Source organism: Leptosomus discolor, chromosome 3 (assembly GCF_034619465.1).
Source record: "Leptosomus discolor isolate bLepDis1 chromosome 3, bLepDis1.hap2, whole genome shotgun sequence".
Taxonomy (NCBI): Eukaryota; Metazoa; Chordata; class Aves; order Leptosomiformes; family Leptosomidae; genus Leptosomus; species Leptosomus discolor.
In genome coordinates this window covers 41,674,498-41,690,716 of record NC_141393.1, presented here as the reverse complement: position 1 = coordinate 41,690,716, position 16,219 = coordinate 41,674,498, and the positions used below count along the sequence as shown (strand labels likewise).

Sequence of the window (16,219 nt, the reverse complement as noted above, 5' to 3'; positions counted from 1 at the left end):
CAAAGTGGTTGCATAGCTGGCATCAGTCTTGACAGCACTCCTACTTGTGACTGTTATAGACAATGCTTTATAAAATGGCTGCTTAGTGGAAAGAGACTTTAAAAAGAACAACTTCAAAAGCTGCTCAAGGAGTCATCAAAAAACCAAGATGATGCTCATGCTTCTCTCCTCCTTCAGGAGCAGTGGGTGATGGTTGTTGATGAAAAATACAGCATCAACAAGGCAGAATTTGTTTCCCAGTGGTGTCAGTTGATCAGGGAGCAAGTCCAGCTACCAGTCAGGAAAGCAGACAGTCACTAGCACAGTATTCAGAGGGTTGGTCTGTACCTATCCTCATTATGCAACGGAATTAAGAGATTTCAGCCCTTCATATATGAGGAGCCATGATTGGCTGTCTCCATCATTGTTCCTTTACCCCATCCTAGAATAATTCCCTAGTGTAAAAGAGAGGCTTTGATTTATCAGAGCAATTTAAATTTTACCAGAGTGGAATAGGTGCCATAAAAGAAGAACGTAAGGAAGAAATTCAGATAAACTCAGGTGATCCTGTAATTCTCCCTTAAAAAAAAAAAAAAAGGCAAAAGCCATGTAGAATTTCCAAAATGCCACAGTTTTTCCCATGATTCCATTAGTGTTTAGTATATTGATAAATTCTTGTGAGATCACAACAGATAATGACAGTTTGCCTTTTCTATGTAATTTATAGAGCAGTACCTCAGACTGATGAGCTCATCCTTTTTCAGAAGTGCCCATTTTCTTCATTTGTTAAAGAATTATCACACTTCAGCCCCAGCTCAACCAGAAACTGCTTAATGAAGTCACAGTGTGATGTCTCAATTTTTTTTGTATTTTTTGTTTTTAAAGAATTCTTGGGAGATGCAAACCTCCACTCTTCAATCCCCAAATACATCAGCTTTACAGAACTGAAGGATAATACAAACAGTGTTTGTCATAGGAGGACCATCTGGATTAGATGCACTGGACAAGCAGAAGCATCAGACCTCCAAACCAAAAGCAGCATCTCTGGGGTGGTGTTGAGACTGAAGATGAGGTGTCTATACACAGGTGCTGTACTCTTCTCTGAAGGAGTGCCACCTGAAGGGCTGACTGTAGGAAGAGAAGGAGCACATAGAAACAACAAGCATTTACACGGGCCTCAAAAATCCCACTGAATTACTTATATCATGAATGAAGTAATTTCATGATCATTGGGCTGAACAAAATAAAAATTAGTGGATTCACCAGTATTTCAGAACCATATGTATTTCAGACATACCATAGTGTTCTCCTTGGCGGTGGGTCATCATCAGTGAGAGGGGCATTAATAAAAATCTCAATCATCTATCCAGTTCTCTATCTCCACAGAAATTCTAAGGATTTGTCTTTGATAAATAAGTCAAATTCAGTTGGGATCAGCCACAAGTTAAAAGAGATATTAGAGCAGAATACACATGCACAAGGAACATGATCTTCTAAGTCTTGATGCCTTAAAAAAAGTGAGGAGAAAAAAAATTATAATTTCTTGGGAATTTCTTTCAAATTAATCCTATCTGTATTCCTAAGGGAAACTGATTTCTAAGGGTCCACATAATAAGGCTTCTTGGGATACTGGCACAACACAGCCTGGGATTTTGCATTGACCTCCGAATCACAGTTAACAGCATAAAGCAAGGGGCAAAAATCAGGTATTAAGGTTAAAGGCAGAGGGTAAATGTACAGCTGACTGATAAGTGCAATAAGCATATGTCCTTGTGTGCCACTCAGAACAGAGGAGGATCCATAAACACTTTTGACTTCCTATGCTGCTTGCACACATTTCCAGAAAAACAGTAATGTAGGAAAGAAAAAAAAAAAAAAAAGCTGGTTATTGTTATTTCTACTGACAGCCCAATGCTCATTTCCCCAAGTATTTCCATGTCTTTCTGGCACCATGAGAAATACCTTAAAAATGGCAGGATTTACTAAAGAATGCACCTTTTAAAGGCTATCTGAGCTTCCCAGTGCTTCTGCTAAATACGAATACCAACTCAACCAGATAAAAACACAAAGATACCAAAGTAGTCCTCCTGTTACACAGACCCTTTGAATTCAACATGTCTATGAAAGCAAAGGACAATTATGCCTCTAGAATAACTATATTTCAAGCAGCAGCAGATACCTGGTTCTCTGACAGTTAAGTAGAAAGGTAAGGGATTTTACCCCCAACACCTGACCAAAGAATAAATACCCCACAACAGTCAGGTAGAAAATGGACAGCAAACTGTAAGAGAAAACCTGAATTAGCTGCTAATTGAATGGAGCTGACTTCCATTTCCTGATGTGTGCTGTGAACTGTGAACTCTATAGGACAGGGACCTCTGTATATAACCCCAGGTATGTGCCATCTGGCATCAGTTCAACCAGAATACATGTTTTTCTTATTTTTTTGCCCCTCATTTCTTCCTGACACACTGCTTTAATGCTATTGATACATTTTAAACAAACCCATGGTGAGATATTTTTCTTAAAGCATCATATGCGTCATTATGAAGATTCCAGTAAAGGATCCAGAGTAAAGGCCAAAGCGAAATTTGCAGATAAAACATGCTTCAACCTGCTGGGTTTCACAATGGAGTAATGAATACAGCTGTCCAGACATAATTTTCTAGAACACCTCATTACAAAACAGAGGCTAACTTCTGCAGGCAAAGCATTTATGAAGCACTTGGAAAATTCAGTCCCATCAAATCTGAAGCTACTCCCCTGCCAAGCCTCTCATTTCCAGCTCTGCTTTTCAACTTCCCTGACACACTAGCAGAAAAAAAAAAAAATAAAAAAAAAAATCCCTGGTGAGTTCTGAAATCATCTCAACACCAGGGGAGCTCCACTGCTCTACAGTGTTAGTGACTGTATGGTGGTATGATAAATGAAAAATATCCCTGCACCCTATGTTTAAAACATGGGCATGCTTGCAATGAGTCTACTAACTCTGACAAGGGCATAACAATGCTACAGGTGTACAATGGTTGCATTACATTTAAGGTTTAGATGCGTGTAGCCGCTTTGCAATAGGAACCTTTTAGCAGTGGAGATGGAAAAGAATGTATTGCAAAGGTACAGAGACTGGTTAACCTCACTGCAATGCAAACCTACTTTAATTTTCACTTGTTACAAAGCAGAAGGAAATGTTTGTCGTGGTCAGGGTTGGTAGGGCCAGTAGCCATAATTAGCCTTTTATAAAGATTGCCCCCACCCCCCCGCTGGGGTTATGCAATGATATTTTTTGTTTGTTTTAAAGCTGAAGATTGCATGTAAAATATAATTACCCATGATATTGCAGGACTTTTTTTTTTTTTTTTTAAGAGAAAATAATTTGAATTTTCACCTATAATTTTCTGAGCCACTTATATTCTCCTCCGAGTTATCACATCTAGTTAATCGAGCTTTGCAGCTCTACACGTTTACCCTAAAGGTAAACTCAGCCTGCTATTTACATCAACACCCTTGGCTGAAACTACATGAGGCATGAATCATAGTTTCTGTGGAATTCTCATGACAATGTATGGTTTGTAGGACATTATACAACTTAGTAAATATGAGCTGGCTTAACTGTGATGGTCTGCAACCTAATAACCGGTTCACAAAATAAACCAACCAGCCAACCAACCAACCTAAAAAGACCACACACCCCAACAGCACAGCCAAGCTTAACTGTGATTGTGGATAGAAGAGCAATAGTCAAAATCGTAACCATGATTACCCACCTACAAAACTACAGCAGGGAAGATGAGTTACACAACAAACTTGTAGTCAGTAATTTACAAAGCTTACAGTTAGTAACAGAAAGTCTCCTGTATTACTAACCTCAATTCTAACTGACATATTTTGCCCTGAAATTAAAAGGTCCTTCTGTCAGATACAGTTCATTTCAGAGACATTTGCTCAGACATTTGCAATAGGAAATAGGATAGTAATAAATATAGTTTTATGGCATGCCCACTAAACACAGCGGCCTACTCTTGCAACAGGATAATGAAGTTACTGTTCCTGTAGCTCAAGGTCTTGTCTCGTGATATTTTAAGATTATAAATACAGCACATGACACCTTGTTGAGGAGTGGGTGGAGAGTCATTGCAGTGTCATGTAAGAGGGCACTACCTCCCTTTCATGCATTTGAAAAACGTGATGGGAATGAAAGCGTATGCAGGTATGTGTGTCAGTGCTAAAGCACAGACTGTGCAATCCAGTCACTTTCAGGACAAGGTTTCACTCATCACCACCGAAACACCAGTGGTGATGGCCTTAGTGGGGGACATCTGAGCTGTGAAAATGAAGGGTCAATAAAAATGAGGTTTGATACCATTGCTGCGATCTTCCCCCGCCTCCCATTTTGATATGGAAATCCACAGTCAGAAGCTATAGTCTCATAAAGCAAAGAGTTATCAATATTCCTTCATGCAATAAAGGATGTTTTCACGGCTTAGAGAAGCAATCTCATGCTTTTTTGCAACTTTATTGAGCTCTGCTACTGTTTCACCAGGACAGTCAGAAGTGGAGAAAGATTTACTAGATATATTCTATATAAATATTGGAATAGGTAAAGAGACATTTTCAGGTGTGCCACTTCTTAAGACTACAAGAGCCACAGCTCTTCACAGCAGTGCTTTAATTATATCTTTACACTTAGGAGGGAGCAGCACAGTATAGATGTATAGATGACCTATCACCTCTATAGATATATAGATGATCACATTCCTTTGGATAGCAAGCAAGCTTAGTAGTACCGCCACGAATTGCAAAAAATTAGGTCATAAACTAATTTACATTCAACAGCATTTGGCAGGCTCCTCACCTTTCTCCCAAGAAAAATTCCCCATCCAACTCTTACATTCTTCTCCTTTCCCTTCAGAGACGTATATGGGTTGCCTCAATACATAGTTCGTAACTTCAGGGACCATTGGATTTTCCAGACAGTTACTGCTCAAACATGTCTTTATGCTGGGCCTGACCATCTGTTGGTGAAGCCCCAATTCTAACACAGATATCATTTGATTTACAACATGGCTTAGTTCCCACTGTGTCTCAACCTTTTGCCATCAAGAGCATATATCCTCCAAGAGAGGGAGTGGGAAAGAAAGTGAAACTGCCCTAGAGTATTACTAGGTAAAGAGGTAGTAGTCACCTTTTTCCTCACCTTGACTCAGAACACAATTTTCCCTGAAAATTCATGTTGCAATTGTATCTTGCTTCAGATCCTGCAGTAATTTTTATTTTAAGGAGAAAACAATACAGACTCCCTTTGCTTATATAGAGTCAAGGGAGACATCAACATTTCTCTTCCTACCTCTGATCACAGAAGATACGCAATAACAGAACACAGCTTAACAACATTGACGTACCTTTGGATCAATTATTATATCAATTAATCAGCTTCTACTTTAGATGTTCACCAATAAGTAAGCCTAACCATTGTCAAGCCTTTCACAGATGTCACAAAATACAGAAACATTCTTTTTATGTTCAGCCTAAGTTTATTCCTTAACATATTTGTTCTCACACCAGCATTGGCCTTCTAGCTTTACCTCCCTTCTCTAGTTTGCTTTCACAAAGGACAGGCAGGTCCATTCTCAATTGTTTCTGTAGCAAGCAAATTAACCTAGAGTCATCTGGTGTCCTCTCAGATGGCAGGTTTTCCCTTTCCCATACTTCCTCATCCATGCATTTGTTAGGAGTTCATTTCCCTCAAACACAGATGGCCAGTCCAACATGCACTGTTCTACACAAGACCTTACCAGAACTTCGTTCAACAGCATTAGTATTTCCCTCTTTCCACTGGAAATGTTTCAACCTCCAACATCTCTGGATCCCATCTCCTTTTTTGAAAGCCATATCATACCAATATCTTGTTCCGAACATTGCTTCCTGTATTTGTCTTTTTCCTTTTTAAGGCGTTCAGTAAAGCACCCCACCTGGCAATTTAGTACAAAGGTATGATTAAAAGCCTGGCGTGGTATAATATTTGCCACATCAAAAGCAACAGAGATAGTACCACTACTGCCTCAGTTTAAGATTTTTGGGTGTGATTCCAGACACATTTTTCATCTCCCAGAGTTAATAGTACTGTAAAGATTTTGCACAGCGCTATAAAAAATTCAACATAAATAACATTGTTTGGCTTGTAAATAAATTCCTCAGAAAAATGCAAAAATTTCTTCAGCCATCCTGCTCCAAAATACAGCACCCTTGAGAGAACGATACCTTCCCTTCCCTGCTCCGGCATTTTCCCAGGCAATGCTTTTCCCAGGACGCCGAGCCCTTTACTAACACTTTGGCTCCACAGAGCTGCCTTAAACACACACAACGGCAGGGCACCAGTGGTCTGCCCTCTCTGCTGTCCCTTATCACAAGATTCCACTCCCTCCTTTGCCCTGGCTCTGCTGCTTATCCAGAGCTGCCTTGAGCAACCTAACAAATAAGCACAAATTTTACCTTCACAGCATCACGGTGCTTGCATTTTAAGTTTCATTCCACTTCGAATCACTGCAGTTACAGTAAGACCTGTGTTTGGGAAGTGACTGGAGATGCAGTCCAAAGGTCTGCTGCCACATAGCAGTTTGCATTTGACACTGGAAGAGAAGACAAATGAGTAGTTATTTTCATATGAAGCCACAGTTTTCTTAATAGCATATGATATCCCATTACCCATTTTGTATTGTTTCTTCACTAGTTCAGGCTTCAAAACTCCACAACAGAATTTTTATTATACAGATCTTTCAAAGAATTTTATTTAAAGAACATAAGAATTCACTGTTTACTTAAACAGTAGCACCATTACAGAGCGCAGTGTATTACAAAATCTTAGTTGCTAAGCACTATAGCTGAAAAGAAGTTTCAGCTAAAGAAGCCTCTCAGCTACTTGAAACATAACTTGATCATTATCCGTGGAGGAAGAAACCCATTTTTTTCTGAATGTAAATATAAAATTGCCTTGTCCATGGCAATCTAGCAACCTCACAAAAGGAAGGCTACCTTATCTGTAATACCTGTTTATATGAATAGGTGGTCTTACAGATGCAGGCAGTACACTCAATTTTAAGGCTGATCATAGTTGAAAGATCAGGTTTGTTAGAGTCTGAAGTACCAGGTTAATTCACTTAGTTCAAATCAAAACCAGAAGTTTTTTTAAAACTGTTTTTAAAGTAATTCTGCTGTAGGGACAGCAAAGGAAGGTGATTGCAATTTAAGCGCAAGTCAATTTAATTCACTGGCACAACTTCCAATTCTGACTAACATAATCAAAACCACAGTTCTTTACCTTGACAGTTTCGTCACTTTCAATTTCTCAGTGGAAGTGGGTTTTACACATTTTTAAGGCTCTCTAGGATGTAACTCTGGTATTATCTTGCTCATCCTCTCCTTGCTCAGGTTGGCCTGTTTACTGGGAGGTTTCCTTTGCTGGCTCAGCCTTTAATTTTCACCCACAAGTTCTCAACCTGTTCATCACTGTTTTTTGAAGACAGCTTTGTGCAACCCATCCATTTTTTTCATGTGTAAGGACTGTATGAAGAAATTCCATTAACTATATATATACTAACCCATGATGCTTCCAACTGGATCATCCCTTTGTTCCTCACTTACTCTTTGGAAACTCATTACCCTAGGAATGACTTCCAAGCCTTATTTTTCTGCAAATCATAACATGTGGTTTCCTACAGCATAAGCAGTAGTGCTCCACCCTTTTTTAAGTACTAACTTCCTGCCATATTTTTTTAGGTTTATCATGGCTATACATATACACATAAAACTTTATTTCCTTGTTCTTTCCTTGTTCTCCATACTTTAGAAATTAATTATGTTATGGAAGGCTACAAAAATGTCTTTTACCTGGAACAGCAATCCTGAAGAGCTGTTGCTTTTTGCACATAGTAGCTAACTACTTTGGTGTGTAAATCCGGGTTCATCTAAATGCTTATCACTTATATAGATCATTCACTCTGAACATTTATGAAGAACTAGAATAACCCAAGTTATCCTGCCACAGGGCAAATACAAAGTGCTATAAAAGAAGTTGCTGTTACTTAGGACCCAGTTTTTCCACTTCCTTTGCATCTTCAGTTGATTCCCAGAGTGCAGCCAGTACCCCTTTGACAACTGTATGATGGTGCAAATCTCTTGCCTTTAACTGCTGCTCTGACAACTGACTCTGTGAGTGGGACAGATACCTTTTGTCTGCAAACATAAGCTATGCATGGCTCAGACCTTGTCCACGCAAGAGCCTTGCTCAGCTGGACCTCAAGCCCAGAGCATGAATAACAGCAAGTGTAGTAATCCAGACACGTTTTAGAGCACTGAATTTGTTTCATTTTCTGTTAGGATCCCTTGATGCCCTGGAGCTGCCCCAGTAGCTTCTGGGAGCCCAAAGCCAACCACCAGAAGAATCAGTCAGAGCCAGGACTGACCACAATGGCTCAGGGCAAGGACAACTGCCTTGCACCTGGCCTCAAGGCGTGCTAAGAGCTAGATGCAATCACCCAGGCTCATTGAAAGTTGTAGGACCTGGATTTTTCCTCCACTGTAGTTTAGCCAGAGATTTCAAGCAAGACATTCAAAAGAAAGAAAACACAGGGCAGAAAAGGCAGTTAAGTGAATAGCTGTTCATAGAAAGACAGAACAGTCAGGATCAGGATCCTGTGCCCATTTCTGTAGCACTGTTACCATATGAATTAAAATACAGTAAATCAATTTTTTTTTAATACTATTCAGTATTAGCATTGCTGTAGCACCAACATCAGCCATATATGGACCTCAAATGCTACACACAAAATTTGTTCTTTTGGACAATTGAGACACAAAGAAGGGGAGGGATAAGAGAAGCTGAAATGAGAGCCCAGATAGCGCTCTTGGGATAACTTTTGATCTGCCTCACACCATTAATAAATTTTGAATCGCTGCTCGATCATAATTGTGTCAAAATATTTCATCTGTGACAATAACGAAGTGTTTGATACCAGCAAAAACACCATGGGGCTAGTCTGGATTATGAAAGGGTATGAATCATGAGAAGCATATGATTAGCTGAGTGCACTCTGTCTCAGAACAATCAATATTTGCCAACTAGGCCTTCCTTGGAATAAAGCTAAGATATTAGAAAGACAGGTTAGCTTGCAGGCTATTTTTGTACACATCTTATTCCTGGACTAACATGCAGCCTGCATGCATACCTGCTCTTGTAAACGTAGGGCAAGAGCAAGACTCAGGCATCCATGCAAGTTCTTCCTAGGACAAAAAAAACCCTGGTGCAATCCTCCCATTTTCAGGGCTCCTTTCCCCAGTGGCATTGCTTTGAGAGAGAGCTCTAACCCTGGACTCAGGAAAAAAAAAAAAAACAACCCAAAACCAACACACATCAATTTCTCCTGAAAGTTCCTTTGACATGGGATGCCATGCTAATTTCTCCTTAATAACTAGTCTTGAATTTAAATGCCAGGACAAAAGACACCTTCCTCCTACATGACAAGCAGCATTTTAACAAGACTGAAGAACAGATGCCATACAGCGGGTGCACAGATTTGTGGACAACACTCATGCTGTAACATGGAGTTCAAATGAGGCAACTACTCACATACCAGTTTAGGAAATTAAAATTAACTATTAGAGCGCCATATCTTGTTCCAACAAAGAAGCCCTGCCACTGTGGAAGAACTTACAGAGAAGCTGTGCCTTAAAAGACTCCATTGTATACACCCAGCAAATTTGAGTAGATACATTCTTTGGACAAAGATATTCCACCTTCCCATCTAAATACCTGTATCTCCACAGTGTCCAAGCATCTCTGATTAGGAAAGGATCTCAAAACCAAGAAAGCAGAAGTAGATCAAACCATGCAGTTTAATTCAGATTCACATCAGGGAAAAAAAAAAAGGAACCACTCAGGAGAAACAAAGGAAACTCCCATCCTACTACAAACAAACATTCAACAGCACAGCATGGTGGCAGGCTGAAAGGCAGCTGAGACAAAGAATACTTGAAAATCTTACGCGGAAAAATATATAAAAGTCACTCAGTAAATATGACAGATGTCCAAATCCTACAAAGCAGGTAGCTGTGCAGCACCAATTGTAAAGAAAAATGATAAAATTAAGTTGCTGTTTCTTTTATTTCAGCTTAAGTAAATAAATCCTAAGGACAAAAAAGATACGTACTTCCAGATATCAAGAAAGTTTAATCACCCAAAGTGACTGTTTGAAATACATCTAAAAAATTCAGGTTTGAGCTATGCTTCCTCAAAGAGAAGTCTCACAATGAAGAGTTTACTTTCAACTGCTGTACAGTACCAGTCCGAGACGGGCTGGGTAAGTCACTTTCCCATTGTCAGGTATCCTGATGTAATAAAAGAAACTATGCAATATAGTGTTACATTGACTTTTTTTTTTTTTGCTTACTTTTTATTGGAATAGGGGAAATACATCAAGACAAGTGTTCCCAAGAAAAACTGTGAAACACACTTTAGCAAAACTAATATTTATTAAAAGAGAAACACATTAAAAATGTTTCAAGAATCATACCCGTTTATAAGCCTTTACATCATTTCAGAAAAGACAAATTTCCTGTCTCCAGTTTTGAAATACAGAATAAGTACATCCAGCTCAATGTAAAAGCCACAAAAGAAAACAGTGTTTGCTTGCTGATCTTTTGTACTAGATATCTTCCAACTGCATAATTCAGGACTTTCTCTGAGCTTTCTGCAAAGTGAGGTGCACTCCATCCCACAGCATAGCAGCATCTGACATAATTTTATTTATTCACATTCATAAGGTGTGCCTACCTTAAATATTGATGTTTCTAAAACATAGACATACACAGAAATTCCTTGAGCAAAGTTTTGGCTGAATTGCAAGTCCAAGTGTAAGGAAAAAATTTCTAATTTGGAATCTTCAAAGGAGCCTTCCTTCCTCTTACACAGAAAGAGAAAGATGAGATTTACAGCATTTTTAAATTTTCATCAGTTCATGATGATCAAACTGTAGAAAGAAGCAATACAATCCTGTGATGTGCTTTTAATTGTTAAATATAAAAAAGGGGAACTATTATTTCCTCAAAACCCAATAGTTACCAAAGTAAGGTACTCTATACTGAGCTTCTGGGAGACTAAAAGCCATTAAAATCCTTTGAGAAGGGTAGGAAGGAAATACCACAGAGAACTTTGAAACCATGAATGGCAAAAATGGAAAGCAGATAATATTGTTCAGCCTTGAAATTACATGGGCATCAGCCAGTGGCAAGTTGAAAGCAAAAGAACACATTTCCTCTCTCAGTGCATAGTTACAATCTGTGGAGTTCCTTGCCAGACGAGGTAAATCGTAAAAGTTGATGGAGGGAGGTTCAAAAAGGAAGAGAGATAAAGGTATAGAAGAAATCAGCGTTTCCTTGAACAGTGCTGCACCTTTGACAGAGAGAGATGCTTCACAGTGGAGTTCAGAAGACGATTCTTCAGATGGTTGAACTGTTTGAATAGACCTCCCTAGTCATCTGTTATCAGCCAGTGTAGGATGACATACTGGGCTAGATAATTCCCTACTCTTCCCCACATGGGAAAGCAACATCCATGTTGTACTGTACATCCCTTGAGTTTTCGTAAGAGCATCTGTTATCTGGAATGAATTTTCAGTGTCACATGTGCAACTTCCTTCCCAAGATGACAGTTTCCAGCTATTAGTTTTCAGTAGTCTGTTATGAACCACGTGGCTTTTGTACACTGCAGCCTGTCTGTATCCTCAGCTATGGAAGCTTCTCATGTATTGGATGTATCAATGGCTTTCTTCAACCTTCTCCTTTGCAGAGCTAAGTTTAGGGTTTTGAAGAGAGTGTCCTTGCTGTTCAGAACATTGTAGCGGTTCAATTCAACTAACCTGCTGAAATTGTATGGCTCAAAGGTGAAATTTAGTGTACGGTAAGGAGAATCTTTTGACTCCACGACAAAGTCACCAAAGAATTTCTCTTCTTCTGATTCACGTTTAATACCTGTAGCAAGAAAAAAAACACCACACACACGCACACAACATCTAGCTGTGGTAGACTCATTTTAGTTGGATTCTGCAAGGAGGATATCACAGATACCAAAGCTGCTCCTCAGATTTCAGCTCCTTCAGGATCCAAAATGCTTGGAAGCTGAAGGTAAAGTATTATTACTCTTTCTACTTCCACTAGACTCCAAAATACAGGACTAAAACACATTTTCATTGTGATAAATTGTTTAGTGCATCCATTATCATGCTCAAAATTAGAATTACAAAGCTCAATTCTTCCTGGAAGTGCTATTCTACACTAAAATAAAAGACACTAGCACCCTGAGTTCAACTGACCTTAGGAGGTTAGTACATACTCTTCAAAATACAGTAACTCATGTTTTTATCACCCTGACACTTAAATTTAAATACCGATCTTGAAAGATGAATGTTAGAGTAATTTGCTGAGAACACTTTTGCTTATTGCTATTATAGAAATAGTAGTCTTGAGCCATATTCAAGCCCAACACTTTAAGACTCTTCATTGTTGATGAGGAAACACTTAGTCAGGGCCTGGCAATCATTATAGTATTAATACAGATGATAGCTTTAACAGAATGCCTCACATCTCCCTTGCCTGTGTCAGTCCTGCACATTCTTTTCTGTATGTTCCAACGGTCTTCTTCAGGATGCTGTTTCCTCCCAACATACGAGAAATAGGACGTTGAATTTTGTCTGTCTCTTCTTAAATGTTTATCTCTATGTTTCATCCCAGGGCTCTTGCTTGATAGACTGAGGTGGGCCTTACAGTCTATATTAACCACATCAAATGAAGAAAGGATCATTTATCACTTGACCTTACACTACAAGGGCACAGGCCATTTAGCATTGAGTTACGTGATCTGACATTTGGGGACCAATTGGTCCCCAACACTTTGCTGCTTAGTGGTTTATTCATATCCAATAAACAAATGAACTTATTATTTAATCTGATTTATAGTGCTTTCCCATATTTTCAGAGTAACTAGAAGCAACAAAATCAGGTATCAGAGCAGAAAGGTGCAAAAAAATTGCCTAATTTTGATTCTTCCAGCGTTGAGATTTTTAATTTTTTTTTTTTAATTGTCAGCCTCTTCTCCCACTCTCCTTTCCAAAAAACTAGTGGAAGCTGATTCCACCTTACATGAAAATAACAATTTGATAGTTAGAGGGTAATACTAAGAAGAATGAAAGCAGAGACACTGAGCCCACTGAATCTTCCCTGTCGACACACCCAAGGACTGTAAAAATAGCTCTTTAAGACACACCTCCCTTACCTGGAGCCCTGTATTTCTGGAAGGTGTCATTCACCAATGGGAAATGGAGCACAATGGGAGCCTTTGGATTATTATCATCCACAAACATGTAACACTCTTTTGGCTTCTTTTCATCTTCCTCACTCAATTTGACTTTTGGAAAAGGAATTTCCCGCTCCTCGCAGTATTTCTGAGTCAGCTCTAAAACCTGTTGTCAAAGAAGAAAAATAATTTTAATAGAATACCAGCAACACCTCTAAGATCATCTAACTATAATCCTTGAAGTGAGAGAGACTTTCACCAAAGGAGTGACAGAAATCCAACTTCAAATTGGCAGAATTTCTCTGCCTGGTGATACGGAAGAAGAATGAAAAGCAGAACTGAGAACTGCTACCAAACATCAACCATTCGCAGCTGAAACTTTTTATGGTTTGTTACTCTATATTCACTTAGACTTTTCTGCACACAAAAATAAACACTTGTATACACAGGAAATAACGTGTTTGCATGAAGAAAATCACCAATAGCCACTTCTCCATTAGAACTGTACATCTAAATTACAAGGATCATAGGACTTAAGTAAATACTTAGGTAACAATCTATTTAGGTTTCTGAAAGGTTTTGAATCTTATTACAGTTGTCACTTTCCATCTCCTCATGACACACACAGTAAAAAGCATAGTACAATAATATTTGAAGGATGTAAGGATATATTTTAATGCATTCTTTCATCAGTGTTTGTATTCAGCATCAACTGATCTGCTGCCATTGTGAATATGATTGTGTGCTTTCATCTTCACGTAATAATGCTCAGCTACATTTCTCACCTCAAATGGAGCTTCCCAGGAAAAATTGTATGACAAAATAACATCCACATCCCTCTCTGGCTGAAGTACCAAAGGAAAGGGAGAATTGATAGAAAAGCCACCATCCACTAAGTACAAGCTTTCTTCCATGGGGGTCAGCTGGTTGGGAAACGCATCCAGATGAGTGCCTGGAAGACACTCCAAGTAACACAAGTAACTATAATGATTCATTATGTACCTCTCCATGCAAGCAACTAACAAAGCTTATGCTGGGACTATAAGAAGCAAAAAGACACTCCAATACGCATGTTTATCTGAGACTGACCTGTAAAATCTGATGATGAGCTTGCCTTATATGACAGAATATACATAGTGGATCAATTTTTTCACTACAGTGTAAGAAGGGGTAAATTCCCTGACTTGAATAAAGTCAAGCTCACTTATGTTCCGTAGCATTGACTGAGTACTAACACATTATTTTATATCCCAGATACAGGCAGACTCATTTACCTCTCCAAGCCACAAATTTCTTGATGTTAACATAATCTTTATGGAGATACAATCCCTGCATGAAGTTGAAGGTTTCTCCACATGTGACCCGGGACTTGAAGAAATCCTGAAAAATTTGTAACAAGGGGCCTCCAGGTATAACTAAGCGAGTCTTCAGTCGTGTTGGATCTCGGAAATGACATCTTCGGCAGTCATCTGCAGAAGCCACAGAAAGATGGAGAACACATAGAAAACGCTTGTCCAGCTCCAACATTTCAATCAGACTTTTTTCTACAATATTTAACCAGTTGTCCTAAGGCTCTAATACAGGTCCTCTAATAAAAAAGCATTGTAATGAAATTTGAATAGGTTGCTTATTCTATAGTTGGATAATTTACCTGCCTTGTTTAAAGGAAATAGCATTATTCATAAATCATTGTTGACATTCATTTCAAAACCCCACAAAGAAACCCTTGTTACCAAGTGACAAACGCTTCTGGCTCATAAAACAACAGTCATCCATGCACAGTAGCACTTCTAGTTATGATAACAGAAGCGGGGCGGGTGAGTGGGAGGGGCAAGGGAAACTAGACCGTAAAAGCAGAGAAGAAGAAAAAGTATCTTCCCCCACTACTTACTATAAGGCTATAACTAATACACTTCCTTTTCACTGCTGGGGAGGCATTGTACCATTGGAGAATGATGCATAAACACACAATCTTGTCCAAGACGACAAAAATCAGGCCAAGGAGGGAATTGAAAACCTACTTTCCACTTCCTGCTTAGCAATCCAGCTTCTATTCTTCCTCTTCTCATGATTAAGACTCCTGCACTGCAATATGTGTTTAAGACAGCTTCCAGAATTTAGGGAGAATTTATCCCAAATCTATAGTCAAAGCCAGATACAAAATTTTAAAAAAGGAGGAGGAGAAAGTGTACTGAAAAACAATTACTCTCTTCACTATATATGTGATGGAAGGGAATAACACACAGTGCAAGAGAGATGTGTCCAAATCCATCCTTTATGCTAATCTTGAAAGCTACATACAGCACATTTTTGAATCATATTATTTGTATGATCATTCCAAAACCAGGAATCTTTTGAAAAATCATATTATTTTAATGTATGTTCTTACCCACAACTTTGACAACATCTTTGAAAGAGTCAAGAAAGCCCAGTCCTATACCAACCACCTTCAGGCAGATATCATCCAAGCTTGCAGCAAAGGCACTGCCCCACATTCCTGCAGGAAAAATGTGGAATGATTTAATACTCAAAAGGCTTTTCACAGCATAACCAAAAGGCCTATAATTCAGCTGCCATTTGCCATGGGAGAGGGCTGTCACTTGACCCCTACTATTATAACAGGTGATGTTTGAGTTTAAACCTTTGAGTTAATCATGTGAAAAATTCCGACATAATAATATAATGCAGAAACTTCTCCAAGAGAAAAGCTCTTCTATCAGCAAGAGAAATATGGCAAAAGACTGGGAAGACCTAAAGTAGAAGTTTTTGACAGGCAGTTCATAATAGAGTCATCTTGCAGACTCAGGACACGAGACTGTAATACTATGAACCTATACCTAAACCTTTGGAGAAAGGTTTGACATTTTTCCCTTCTTCAAATCCTTTAGGAAGGGACAA

The 16,219-nt window shown here is 38.9% G+C and overlaps 1 protein-coding gene across 7 annotated transcripts in view; it reads right to left on the bottom strand.

Moving 5' to 3' along the window:
- Nucleotides 1-6,512: 6,512 nt before the first annotated feature.
- The window catches only part of PLA2G4F (phospholipase A2 group IVF), a 34,274-nt gene continuing 24,567 nt past the window's right edge, over nt 6,513-16,219 (bottom strand). For 2 of the 7 annotated variants that reach the window (XM_086462155.1, XM_086462159.1), the window contains 5 exons: nt 15,711-15,818; nt 14,596-14,790; nt 14,107-14,273; nt 13,301-13,487; nt 11,959-12,795 (listed from right to left, as the gene is read on the bottom strand). In XM_086462155.1, coding sequence (XP_086318281.1) covers nt 12,551-12,795; nt 13,301-13,487; nt 14,107-14,273; nt 14,596-14,790; nt 15,711-15,818 — 902 coding nt within the window. In that variant the 3' untranslated portion in view covers nt 11,959-12,550. Of the gene's footprint in view, nt 6,606-10,484; nt 12,796-13,300; nt 13,488-14,106; nt 14,284-14,595; nt 14,840-15,710; nt 15,819-16,219 lie in introns of those variants that run through there. The other 5 variants (XM_086462160.1, XM_086462157.1, XM_086462158.1 and 2 more) reach the window with 5 other exon arrangements.